The sequence below is a fragment of the Antechinus flavipes genome, chromosome 3 (genome assembly GCF_016432865.1).
Source record: "Antechinus flavipes isolate AdamAnt ecotype Samford, QLD, Australia chromosome 3, AdamAnt_v2, whole genome shotgun sequence".
NCBI classification, from domain to species: domain Eukaryota; kingdom Metazoa; phylum Chordata; class Mammalia; order Dasyuromorphia; family Dasyuridae; genus Antechinus; species Antechinus flavipes.
This window is the reverse complement of record NC_067400.1, coordinates 1,457,501-1,470,762: the sequence shown is the minus strand read 5'-3', so window position 1 is coordinate 1,470,762 and position 13,262 is coordinate 1,457,501. Positions and strand designations below refer to the sequence as shown.

General features: G+C 60.0%; 1 protein-coding gene across 1 annotated transcript in view; it reads right to left on the bottom strand.

Moving 5' to 3' along the window:
* LOC127558274 (transient receptor potential cation channel subfamily V member 3-like) overlaps nucleotides 1-13,262 on the bottom strand; it is a 33,806-nt gene that overhangs the window by 4,500 nt on the left and 16,044 nt on the right. The window contains exons 8-16 of the mRNA XM_051991529.1: nucleotides 11,490-11,770; nucleotides 9,304-9,480; nucleotides 8,384-8,587; nucleotides 7,067-7,168; nucleotides 6,238-6,311; nucleotides 3,826-3,991; nucleotides 3,473-3,539; nucleotides 1,038-1,312; nucleotides 471-583 (exon numbers count right to left, since the gene is read on the bottom strand). Coding sequence (XP_051847489.1) covers nucleotides 471-583; nucleotides 1,038-1,312; nucleotides 3,473-3,539; nucleotides 3,826-3,991; nucleotides 6,238-6,311; nucleotides 7,067-7,168; nucleotides 8,384-8,587; nucleotides 9,304-9,480; nucleotides 11,490-11,770 — 1,459 coding nt within the window. The remainder of the gene's footprint in view (nucleotides 1-470; nucleotides 584-1,037; nucleotides 1,313-3,472; nucleotides 3,540-3,825; nucleotides 3,992-6,237; nucleotides 6,312-7,066; nucleotides 7,169-8,383; nucleotides 8,588-9,303; nucleotides 9,481-11,489; nucleotides 11,771-13,262) is intronic.

Here is a 13,262-nt window from a genome sequence, read left to right as displayed (position 1 = left end):
CGCCCCCAAGCCTCCCAGGTCTCTCTCCCGGAGAGGGGCCATCCCTCCCTCCTCCCCACTCGTGACCCTCCTCCTCTGGGCCTCGGACCTGACCACGCCCACCCGTGGCTCTCCCTCCTCACCTCTGTCCTGTGGGATCCCTTCAAGGGCCCCGGTGACCCCCAATCCTCCCACGTGCTCCTGGACGCACTTTTACAATCTACTCTGAGTATTTAACCGGTGCCCAAGCTGCCTCTGCTGCAACGTGCGCCCCTTGGGGGCAGAGGTGATTGGCTCGCCCTACCACCTTTCATGGTACACAGTAGGTGCTTACTAAATGCTTGCTGCTTGACTGACCTGTCAATAAGCATTTATTAAGCGCCCACCCTGTGCCGCACTAAGCACTCCGAGGGCCCCGAATGCTCAGATGAGGGGCCATGTGGGTGGAAATCCCCAGGCGGGGGGCAGCCCCCGCGGGCCCAGACCCTCACCTCAAGCACAGCCTGAAGTCTTCCTGGGCCACCTTGCAGAGCTCTCCCATGCGGAACTTGCAGCGCAGCCACTCGGGCAGCAGTTTCTCAAACTCCAGAATGGTCCTGGCTCTCTGAGGAGGGACACAAGCACAGGCTGAGCCCGGGACCGGCCGGGAGGAGCCGGCTATGGCCAGGGCCTGGGGGCTGCTGGGAGAGTCCGGGGGCGGGAGTCCGGGCCACGCTGGCTCTCTCCCTTCCTGGCTGCGTGACTCAGGGACATGTGCCGCCCTCTCTGTTCCACACAGCGACCTAAGGTCACTCCCCACCGGAAACCCGGGGGCAACCTGAGGGTCCGCCCTGGCACCTGTCCTGGCCCAGGCTTGGGGGTAATGAGCTCCTGCCCCGGGGCGGCTCCAGGGAGCCCCTGCGAGGCTGCTGCCCTCCCCGGCCCCTCCTCTCCCCCACTTCTCGGCCCCAGGGCCCCTCAGCCTTCTGGACCTCTCTGCAGCCCCCCCCCCCCGCAGTGGCCGCCGCGGCTCAATGGGAGGAGCTTTGTCCCCCCCCCGGCCCGTGACCATCGCCCACCTGCAGCCGCCAGATGCGCTCGCTCTCCTTGGAGATGTTCTCCACAGTCTCCCCCATCAGGGCGATCAGCATGTTGAGGAGGAGGACGAAGGTCAGGATGACGTAGGTGATGAGGAGGAAGAGGAAGAGGATGGGGTACTTGGAGTTCTGCTGGATGTTGAGGTCGCCCAGGCCGATGGTGAGCTTGAAGAGCTCGAGGACCGCGTCGCTGAAGCTTCCGTAGGAGCTGCACTCCCCCTTGTGGTCGGGGCACTTCTCGATGAGGGAGGCGAGGGCTGGGGAGGGCGACGCAGAGCGGGGTTACCTTCCCTTCCCGCCGTGAGCTGAGCCCCTGCCCTTTCCCGCCCCCACCCCCGGGAGTCGGACTCTGGCATTCCCTTGAGGTTTTTCCCGGCCCTTTATTGATTATTTATCATTAATAGAATTTTCCTCGCGCTGCCCGTTTCTGCCTCTGGTTCTGAGGGTGAGGCTTTTATGCCCTGATCGTTGGTCCATTTGTGTCGGGGCCGGGCGCTGCTGAGGAAGAGGGGGTCTCCTTTCTGTCCCTATTCTATCCCTTTCTCCAGGGGTCTCATATCCAAGTTTGCAAGGAAACGTCCCCACTTAAGAGGGAAGTGGGCGACGGGGGGAACGCGGAGGATCCTGGCCCGGGGAATGGCCAGGGAGGGGGAGGCCGGGGCCTCGGAGAGCCAGGGGAGCAGCAGCGGCAGCTTGGGGGGGAGCAGGGCCCTGCCTCGCCCTCCTGGGTGTCCTGGTCGCTTCCTGCCCATGGGGTATCCAGGCCCCGGGGAAACGAGGGGGCGTGGAAGGGCCCGTCCGCCGTGGCCGCCCCCCCTACCGGGCCAAGAGCCCCCTCAAAGCCCCCGGCGAGCCCCGTCCACGCCCGTTCTCAGGCCTGATTCTAGTCTAACAGGCCGGGCTGGTCCCAGGCTAATGCCCCCAGTCACACTCGGGAACAATGGACAACAACCACTCAGGGGCTCGCCCACCGACCACTACTAGAGCGGGAAATGGGTCTGGGGGAAGGCCTGGGCTGGCTGGCAAGGGGGTCTGTGGGCATGGACGGGGCTGCGCCAGGCCGGGCGTATTAAGGCTACTGTGTCATGGCTGACGCCCTGGAAGGGCTGCCCCTGAGCCAGCCCACTCTTGCATGGGGAAGCTGCAGGAGGTGGAACGCCCAGCACCTGGCCAGTCTCTCGGGGATGCTCTTCAAGGGGGGAAATCCCAGGGCCAAACCCATGCCGAAACTTACCCACACTGAAACCCACACCAAAGCTTACCCACGCCAAAACTCACCCACACCGAAACTTACCCACACTGAAACCCACACCGAAACTCACCCACGCCGAAACTCACCCACACCGAAACTTACCCACACTGAAACCCACGCCGAAACTCACCCACGCCGAAACTCACCCACACCGAAACTTACCCACACTGAAACCCACGCCGAAACTCACCCACGCCAAAACTCACCCACACCGAAACTTACCCACACTGAAACCCACACCGAAACTCACCCACGCCGAAACTCACCCACACCGAAACTTACCCACACTGAAACCCACGCCGAAACTCACCCACGCCGAAACTCACCCACACCGAAACTTACCCACACTGAAACCCACGCCGAAACTCACCCATGCCGAAACTCACCCACACCGAAACTTACCCACACTGAAACCCACACCAAAACTCACCCACACTGAAACTTACCCACGCTGAAACTCACCCACACCGAAACTTACCCACACTGAAACCAATACCGAAACTCACCCACGCCGAAACTCACCCACACTGAAACTTACCCACACTGAAACCCACGCCGAAACTCACCCACGCCGAAACTCACCCACACTGAAACCCACACCGAAACTTACCCACGCCGAAACTCACCCACACTGAAACTTACCCACACTGAAACCCACACTGAAACTCACCCACACCAAAACTCACCCACACCGAAACTCACCCACACCGAAACTTACCCACACTGAAACCCACACCAAAACTTACCCACGCTGAAACTCACCCACACCGAAACTTACCCACACTGAAACCCACACCAAAACTCACCCACACTGAAACTCACCCACACTGAAACTTACCCACACTGAAACCCACGCCGAAACTCACCCACACCGAAACTCACCCATACCGAAACTTACCCACGCTGAAACCCACACCGAAACTTACCCACACTGAAACTTACCCACACTGAAACTTACCCACACTGAAACTCACACCGAAACTCACCCACACCTAAACTCACCCACACTGAAACTTACCCACACTGAAACCACACCGAAACTTACCCACACTGAAACTTACCCACACTGAAACTTACCCACACTGAAACTCACACCGAAACTCACCCACACCTAAACTCACCCACACTGAAACTTACCCACACTGAAACCCACACCGAAACTTACCCACACCGAACCCAAGTAAGAACACGATGTACACAAAGAGAAACTTCAGGACGTCGTGCAAGATGACCTGGAAGCGAGGGAGCTGGGCGTGAGGGACCATACGGGGTGTCTGGGGGCCCCACAAGCCCGAACCTTCTCTTCCATCAGGAAACCGGCCTCCCACTGCCCGCCTGAAGCTCTCCCGGTACCTGCACCTGCCCCGGGAGGTAGCTCCCCTGGTACCGGCGCCTGCCCCGGGAGGAAGCTCCCCAGTACCCGCGCCTGCCCCGGGAGGCCGGACCTATGGCTTCCAAGAGGAGGGAGGCCTTTGCCCCGGGGGGTGAGCCGTGCCCGGCCGGGGAGGGGCGTCTCACCTTCTGGATCATGACGCTGTACATGCCCATGGACTGGAAGCCCCGCGTGTAGTAAAGCATGTTGGCCCAGCCCAGGGCCATGGCCAGCACCAGGCAGGCCAGGTACGCTTTGTAGGCAAACAGGTACAAGAAGACCGACAGGATCACGAGCACGGCCTGGATGAAGCTGTGGGGGACACGGACAGGGGGCTGAGGAGACTGCCGGGACCCCACACGGAGCACCCCCTGGCCTCCACCCCAGCGCCGGGACACCCCTTTCCCCACCTATGACCTTGGCCCAGGAGGTTCCAACCTCCTCGTCTCTGCTCCCTCAGGCTTCGGTGGCTGCCCTTCCCCTGAAATGACTGCCGCTTACTGGGCGCTTGCTTCTGTGTGGACAAGCTGTTTCCCCATTCTCTCCCTGCTTCCCCCAAAATAAAAGCTCTTGAAGGACTTTTTCCTTTGTGTTTTTGTATCCCTAGAGCTTGGCATACAGTAGGTGTTTAATAAATGCTTGCTCAATTGACTTGAATGGCAAGGTGCCTGCCTAAGTGGGCACTGAGTCCTCTTGGTCTTAGGGCCCGCTCTGGGTGCCCAGCCCCACAGAAGCAGGGAGGGTTTGGGAACGCTTCCTAGGAAGCAGCAACCTCGGGCTTGAGAACTCCCCCCTCCCTGGGCTCCCCTTCCCCCAGTGCTCCTTCAGGGCAGGCAGGGAGGCTGAAGAAGCCACTGTTAGCAAAGAAAGGGCTATTCATGGATGCCAGTCAGCCCTCTGTCCTGAGGAAGTCACCAGGGACTGTAAGGGAGGGATGCCCACCCCAGCTTTGTTTGCACCGTCCGAGAGGGGCATCCCGTGGGTGGGAAGCCCTTGACCTGGTCGGGAAGAGTCAGCTCCCCTTCAAGGCTCAGCCCGAGTTGCCTCCTCCAGGAGGCCCTCCCTGGCATGCCCCAAATCACTGCATATGTCATATCTTCAATTAGTATCGACATATCGGGTATGGGGCTTTCTTGGAGAAAACATAGCCGCAGCGCCCACACAGGGCCGGGCCCATGCGCACTGACTGAGCAGAGTGGCGCTTCCCTCTCCCCGCAACTGCATCCTTTCTATTTATATATGCCCGGCACACAATAGGTGCTTAATAAATGCTTGTCGAGGACTAATATGGTCATGTATGTGTAACGTGTCAGATTGCTTGCCATCTTGAGGAAGGGAGAGGGGAGGGGGGAGAAAAAAACTGGAACTAAAAATCTTATAAGTGATCACTGAAAATTATTTTTACATGTAATCGGGAAAAAATAAAACACTACTAAGTGGGGAGAAAAATAAATGCTGCCAGCATATGTCAGCTGCGGGCCGGAGGTGACCCACAATTCTGAGGGCCCCGTGGTCTGGCTCCGAGCCGGACCAGAATCCCGGAGCTAGCAGACTCCCGGTAGCCTCCAAGCTCCCTTTCCTCTCCTGCCAATTGTCGGGAAGTCTTCCTGCCTCGGTCCCGCTCCCTGCTGCCAGTCCCGCCTTCGGGGCCCAAGCAGCAGCCGGGGCCTTTCACTGGCCCAGAAATTCAAAGCCCTCGGATGCTCCAGCGGAGACCTCCGAGCTCTAATGACTACAGGGACTGCCCCGCTCGGCCAAGACAGCTCGTTAAATGGCTCACTGACACGCGCAGGTGATGGCTTTGACCTATTTAACTCGGCTAAAAAAACAAACTGTATTTATTTGACCTGACCTGTTCTTGATGAAGGTTCTTGGGATCCCCGCTTCCTTTATGACGTTGACCACCCGCCCCTTTAACCATACGTTCTAGGGTTGTGCTGGGAGTCAAGGGCAAGGTCAGCGGGCTATTGTTTGTGACTCCCCCCTTCCCTTTAGCTGAGCATCAGAACACAGGCCTTTTTGAAGCCTCTGACTGTCCTTCCCTCGCCTCTCCCATCCAGGCAGCACGTAACGAGTGCCCGCTTTGGGCAAATCCCTGGGACGGAAGAGGGTGATAGAAAGGTACCTCCCCCTGCCCCCAGCCTGGGACCCATCCAGGGCTACCGGCTAACCTCAAGTTGTCCCCGCACCTTGGGGACCTGAGGGCTACTTTTGTCCTGTCCTTTCCAGATCTTGAGCCAAATAAAGCGGGAGTCGCTCCGTTTCCTTTCTGCTGCCCGTTCTCATCCTCCCAGGGTCAGCCCCACCAGACCATCGCCTGCTAACTCTCCTCGGAGCCTCCTCTGCCCCCCAAGTCATTAAAAGGACCCCCGCTGGGGGTCCTTAGCGCCCCTTCCGGACCAGCGCCCCTGCCGTAGCTGGAGCTTGCATTACAAAGGCAGGCGATGCTCCCATCCCCGTGCTTGCCTCCCTCAGCCAGGCCCGGGACTGGCCCCCTCTCCCCGGCCAAAAATCGCGTGTCGCCCACCCCTCCCCCACAAGCTGGTGGCCGCACTCACAATGCAAAGTGGAACCAGGCGTCCGAGAGGATGGACTGCAGGTCTGAGGGCCTCAGCAGGAAGATAGCAATGCCCTAGGGGAGGGGAAGAAGATAACTGGCCAGGGAGCTCCCAGCCCCGGCCCCCGAAGCCCTCAGTTCCCGGCGGGAGGAGCTGCTCTAACTCTGTCCTGTGCCGGGCTGGTCGTCCCTGCCCCCAGGGGCCTTTCCCAAGTGAGGGAGACAGCTCGGGTGCAGAGGAGCGGGGTATAGGTCAGAGGCGTCCAGGGGCAAAGGAGAAATCAAATAACTGGGAACTGGGGGAGAAGGGTCGGGAGCGGAGTCAGGGAGGCCTTCATGGAGGTGGAGGCATCTGAGCTGAGAAAACAAACGCCTAGAGAGGAAATGACTTTGTTTTTGGTTGGTTTAGGAGGGAGGGATGGAGCACGCGTGATGCTCAGGGAGGGGGAGAAGGAGAGACAGACGGGAGAGAAAGCTGACTAGCAGAGGGAGAGCTCAAAGTGCCTCCGTTTCTCCAGCTGTAAAATGAAGGGGCTTCTTCTCCCAGGGTTGCAGTGAGCGCGGGACAAACAAGTTCACACAAACTCTAGAGGACTGAGGATGTTCTTGTCGCTAACGCGCCCCAACACCCATGGGAGAGAGGGCCGAGGGGATGCGGAGACCTGTCGTCGGACCTCCTGGGGGCCCCGGCTCCCGCCGGGCCCTGTTCTCCCGCGCTGAGGGTGCCGGAAGCTTTGCCGCTGAGACGCCCCTTCCCCAGGGACCCCGGCTTGGCCCCTCGAGGCCACCAGAGCGAGTGCCGGGCGGGCAGGGCAGGGGAGGGCACCCACCTCTTTCACAGAGATACACGTGGCCCAGATCAGCACGAACATCCTGCCGATGAGCTGCAGCCACCCCATCTTGTGCGTCAGGGCCAGTGGGTGCGGCAGCGCCTGGAGAAGCGGGACGGGAGAGCGTCAGGGGGCTCTCCGGAACATTTAGCACTGCTCTGCCTTGGCTCGCGGTCGCCCCCCTCCTTTCCGGAATGGGCCGGACTTTAGAGAAGCCCCCAAACCGGAGGAGACGCAACTCTGACCCGCCCGGCTTTGTCCCGAGCCCGAGGCCGACTCTCCCCGGGAAGAAAAGGGCAAATATTGTCTCCTGACTCTTTCTGCCTCACCTCTGAGCCTCCCTCCGGCAACGCTGCCGCGGGGCTGACTGACCCTAGCGCTCCCCTGTGCCCGCACCCGCTCCCCAGCTCGGGGCTTCCCCTCTGGGAGCCTTTGTACCCGAGAAAGTTTCACACGGCCCCGGGCACACAGACACATACACTGGTTTGCAAATCCATCATTAACTATAGTTTAAGGCTGGAGCCTTCTCTGAGACATGGCCCCAGTGGGTGGGGTGGGGGCCTGGAGTGAGGAAGTCCTGGGTTCGAATCCAGTCTCAGCCACTTACTAGCTGGGTGACACCGGGCAAGTCACTGACCCTTAGTCTACCCATTTCCTCGCTGGTAAAATGAGGATCAAGGAGATCCTAGCTCAAAGCGCTTTGCAAATTTGCCAGCTATGGGACAGTTATTGTTATTATTGTTTCTTATTTTGCCAATTAGGGGAAGAGACCCATCGAAGCTGCCCCCCCAGGACCCCAGGCTCTGACATTACAGATCGGTCCTTTTGTCGGGATGCCCCTTTACAATCACAGCAAATGAAAAATCCCGCCCCTCAAAGCCCCTTTGATGCGGACTGCTGCTGCTCCTCTCCGTCTCCTTCCCCTTCCATCCCAACAATACTTGGGTCCGAGATACCAACCTGCCGCGCCTTTGAACCCAGGATGCGGAGGAGGCCGCCCGCATGGCCTTAGAGCCCCCTGCCCGAGGCTGACCGTGGCCTACGGAGGGTTCTCCCTCTCTCCAACTAGACCCTGAGACCCCCGGGGCCTCTGGCTGCCGGGGGGGCCCGCGGGCCAGTCCCACCCCCGGCCCCCTTGGGGTTTTCTGTGCCAGACCTCAGGCCCTTCCCAGCTCACTGGGCCCTCAGCGCGAGCCCCGCGGCCGGGCCCAGCCTCCCCACTGCCGTAGGGACGAGAGGTGACCCCCAGAGAGCGGGGCGTGAGACCCAGCAGAGCTGAACCGGAGGGGAGAGAGGACGCGCGGCCCGATGGCTTACGCTCTTGTTCAGGACGGGCTCCGGGCCGGCCGAGAGCCCCCGGCCCTCCTCCTCCCGCGGCCGATAGTAAGAGACCAGCGTCAGGGTGATATTATAGAAGAAATAGAAACAGAAGGACGTGAAGAACATGTATTTCGCGAACTTCTTCCACTTCATGCGCAGCAGCGTGTGCAGAGGCTCCAGCGTCAGCATCTCATGGCGGTTCTAAGGCCGGGAGACGGGAGGGAGGAGGTTCAGTCAATGGGCCCCAGAACGGGGGCGACGGGCAGGCCCAGGCCCGGCAGGCGGCTGCCTCCTCCCCCGGCTCGGGGGCTTCGCCTCTCGCGGCGTTCCCTGGGCCGTGGGGATCCGGACGACTCTCAGGGAGGCTAATCCTCCAATCCCAAATCGGGGGAGAGAGGCCCCCAAGCAGCCTCCTAATTAACTGGGCATTCTGTGGCTTTGGGGGCTGGGGAGCTCAGAGCCCCGGCCCTTCCTTTGCACAGACAGGCTGGGGAGCCTCCAGCAGGTGGGAGCAGAGGGAAGCCCAGGGGCTGAAGAAGCCGCAGCTGTGGGAGGGGGTGTCCCGCGGGGGGCAGGACCCCGAGGCCTTCAGCGCCCGAGGCTGAGCGCTCCTGCCCCCCTCCTTTCCTGAGACCCGAGGGAACAGCTGGAGCGCCTGCCAGGCCTCTGGGTCAGGTCCAAGTGCCTGGGGAGGGCTCAGACCCTCTGGCTCCGGCCTCCTCAGGCCCAGCGGGACTCCCAGGACCCGGCCCAGCCGCTCTCTCCGCCTCCCTCCCCAGGCCTCTCCCACCGTTCTCCTGGGCCCGGCCCTTGCTGCCCTGTAAGGGGGGAGGGGCTGGCAGTCTGGCCGGGTCCCCCACGAGCCTCTGAAGGCCTCAGCCTGGCAGTGCCCCCTGGCAGTGCCCGCAGCCACTCACGTCGAGGTTGGTGTTGTACACGATGATCTCCAGCACCGAGTTGTCCGTGGTGGTGTCCACGTCGGTGAGGTCGTACAGGGAGGACGAGACGGGGCCGTAGGCCCAGTCCGTGAACTTCCTCGACAGGCTCCGGTGGGGCTTCTCCTTGATCTCCCGGCTCAGGATGTACTTGAGGATCTGGGGGCAGGACAGGGTCACCGGGCCGCCCCCAGCACGCTCTCGGAGGGGGGAAGCTGCTGGTCTGCGAGGGAGGACGGGCCCAGAAGCCCCTCATGCTGGAAAGGGGGTGACCACCCCCCCGGGCTGCCCCCGACAGCTGCCTCACTTCTGTCTCCGACCTTCTCTCCCACAAGGGGAGCTGAGAGAGGGACCCCAACATCTGCCACTGACTCCCAGAGAGACCAAGGTTTGGGCTGGAAACCGCGAGGGGCCGTATAATCCAGGCCGGACAAATGTTTGCCTTACATACATAGCCAGTCCCTCCCTGAAGGGCGCAGGGCCCCCCATTCTGCTTTTCACCCCCTTTCACAACTGGCACGCGGGGCATCGCCTCCCAGCGAGCAACTCCCGGGTCCAGAGCTGGCCTTCGAGGGTGGGAAAGTGGGGGTCAGGCCTGAAGGGGCTCCTGGTCCCACGGGGTGTGTGGCGGGGGGGCTTAGCTGGTCACCCCCGAGGTCAATATGAGGTCAAATCCTACCTCAGACGCCAACGAGGCGAGTCTGGACAAGCCCTAGGACTCTGCCTGCCTCAGTTTCCTTGGATGTCAAATAGCATAGCACTGTTGTTGGTGAGCAACCCTTAGGACTTTCTCTGAATGTGGGAAACTCCTGCTGCTCTCCCTCCTCTGCCCCCTGCTCACCTCCCACGCCATTATCCTCCCCCATGTTGTTCTAGGAGTGACTGCACACACTCCAACACTCACACTCACATTTGCACACTCACACACACTCACACTTACACTCTCACACACATAACTCACACTCACACACATTCTCACACTCACACTTGCACACTCACTCACACTAGCACACTCTCACACACTCACATTTGCACACTCACTCACTCTTGCACACTCACACACACACACATACTCACACTCACACTCACTCCCCACAGGCTGGGGGATGGTGGGGGGAGAGTGACCCCCAGAGGAATGACTTGGGGAGCCCGGCTGAGCCTGCTCAGGATGAACAATGCCCCTGTTTTCCTCCGGGACTGGGTCTCTCCCCGGTGGGGGGCCGGCGCCGCTCCCGGACAATTCCCTTTCTGTTGGAATCCTGCCCCTGCAAACTGCCCGGCATCTCTGGGGAATGAAAGGGCTCCCTGTGGAGACCCCCCCCGCCCCCTCCAGCCTGGCCAGAGCACAAGCAGCCCTTGCTCCGGCCCCCGCCCCGAGGCACCTGACCCGTGGCTGACCCGGGCTGGCATTGGGCCCCCCAAGCTGGGGCTGGGCAGGACCCCCAGGGAGGGCAGCAGGGTAGGGTGCAGAGACTGGAGCTGTCCCCAGTCCTGAGGTCTCTAAAGGGTGGAGCGGTTGCTCCCGGGGGCCTCCAGAGCTTGCCGGACCCCCAGTTTTCAGCCCCTCTCCCCCTGGAGGCTGCTTTGCCACCTTCTGCTCTTTCTATCCCCCGGGGTTCTGCCTGGGATAGGGGGACAACAAATCCTCTCTGGATCTGGTCCCTTTCTCCCCGGGAGCTTTGGAAGAGCTCAGCAGAAGCTGTGGGGGGGAGTGCGGCCCCGCTGTCATGTCCGGTCCCCAGGGGTCGGGGGGGACTGCTTGTGTCTTGGGGGGGAGCCCAGAACTCTCTCCAGGCAGTTTGGCCAACTCTGGAAAAGCATCCTGGAGGACAGAGTGGGATGTGGAAGAGCTGGGCTGGATGGGGGGCCTTTGGGACTTCTAAAGGGGCTGCTGCCCTCATTGTTCCATGTGGGAGATGGATTGGTGAGTGTGGCTTTAAAAAATAACTAGGGCCTGTTTTCTTAACATCTTGTTTTCCATATAACGTATTTCATGCACTTCAGAGCTGCTCTCGGGCCAAACTAGGCCTGAGAACACAGGAAGGCACAGCTACTCTGGAGTCGGGAGCTCCGCCCCTGACGTTACCGCCGGGGGGACTTTGGGGGTCAGTTTCCTCCCGGACCCCGGGAGGTCCCCATGGCCGCCCCCCGCCCCTGCTCCAGCTCACCTCCGACTTGCCCGTCTTGGCGGCGAGCTGGAGCGGCGTCAGGCCATCGTTGTTCTGCGCGGTCTCCAGCTCCGGGTCCTCACTTCTCCGGAGGATCATGTCGTACATCTCCTTGACAAAGTCGTTCTGGGTCCGGCAGTCTTCGGCCACGGTCACCAGCGCGTGCAGGATGTTGTTTCCCTGCGAGTCCTGGGAGGCGATGTCCGTCTTCTCGTTGTCCATCAGCAGCTGGACGATCTCGGGCTGGTTGGTGCAGGCAGCCAGGGCCAGGGGCGTCTCACCTGCCATCGAGAGCCGGGGTCAGCCCGGGACCGGGGCTGGGGGTGGAAGGGGGGCTGCTCTACCTGACCCCGATCAGCCCGGCCAGGTCATCCCCCTTCGGCTCTGTGTGCATGAAGCCGACCGGCCGATGCAGGAGGCAGTCAGCAGCCCCGGGACTGGCTTTGTTCCTGTGCCTTTTCTAGCTTGGCAGGGAGGGGGGCTTCAGCCCCTAGGACTCCGGAAAGGTTTCCAGAAGAGGAACCTCTTGAGGGATGCTGACTATGGCTACTTCAGTCCCTAGAAGTTCAAGTGGGAGTTCCATACACTGTCTGACCCCAAATTGGAGAAAGTCCTGAGACAGACCCTCTGGGACTGAGGAAAGCATATTTAAGCCTGGAGGAGCTTAGCAGCAAGAGCCCCTTTGGGCCTGGGGACTAGGACTTCCTGAAGAGAATTCCCACTACTTCCTGCTCAGAGGGACAGGCAGCCCTTCCCCCATCAGCAGCTGCCCAGTATGTCCCTAGTCCAGATGGGTTGTGTGAGGGTGCGGCCTTTCTTTAAAAGAAATAAAAATAAAAACAAGAAGGCAGCAGCAGCAAACCAGACAATCAGACAAGACACAAAAAGAGAGGTGGGAGAGACTGCGAGGGGGACTCCAGCAGAAGCCGAGGGCTAAAAGCGGAGAGGGGAGCCGAGGCCAGCCGGGACTAGCCGAGCAGTGGCTGTGGTGATTAAGGCTGGCCATCAGAGAAGTGACCAGGATCTGGCCGGAGCGGCGCGCTCAAGGTTCTCTGCAGAGCTAGCTGCTCGCCGCAAGCCCGACGAAGTCCCCAGAACACATGAGCTGTCCCTCCCTGGGAATGCCTTGACCATTCTCGCTCCCCACAGTGCACCTGTAGGTCCCCTGTTCTCACTGAATGAGCCGAGGATCATGGGGGGAAGCTCTCTTGCTTCCTTTCTTATTGGGCTACTTCTTTAAAAGCCTTTAATTCCTTAGAACATTCAACTTATTTGAATACTACTCTAAAGGACCACAGAGCTTGGAATGATGAAGCCCCAGTAGACAAAAGATCTAGGCTTCCAACCATGAATAACTTGATCAACAAAACAGAGTATAATGCTATGTGAGTTGGGAAGTGGGGGAGGGGAGGCAGGGATGGACTTTTAATGAATCAAAGGATTTCCAAGAATTCCTGATGGGGGGGGAGGGGAAACATGCACACACACACACACACACACACACACACACACACACACACATACACACACACACACACACACACACACAAGCAAAATTGCCCAGAAAATTTGAAACACAAAGACTCAACCAAAAGAAGTATTAGAAAGGGAAATATGAGTGTGCAATCCAGGAGGAACTAAATGATGAAAATGATGTTTACTTTCTAATAGGAGAGATGATACAAGAGTCCCCCACAACCCTTTTAATCTCACTTTCATTGGAAATTGCCTCAGGAGAGTAGAACACTGACACACACATTTCCACAGTTGGTG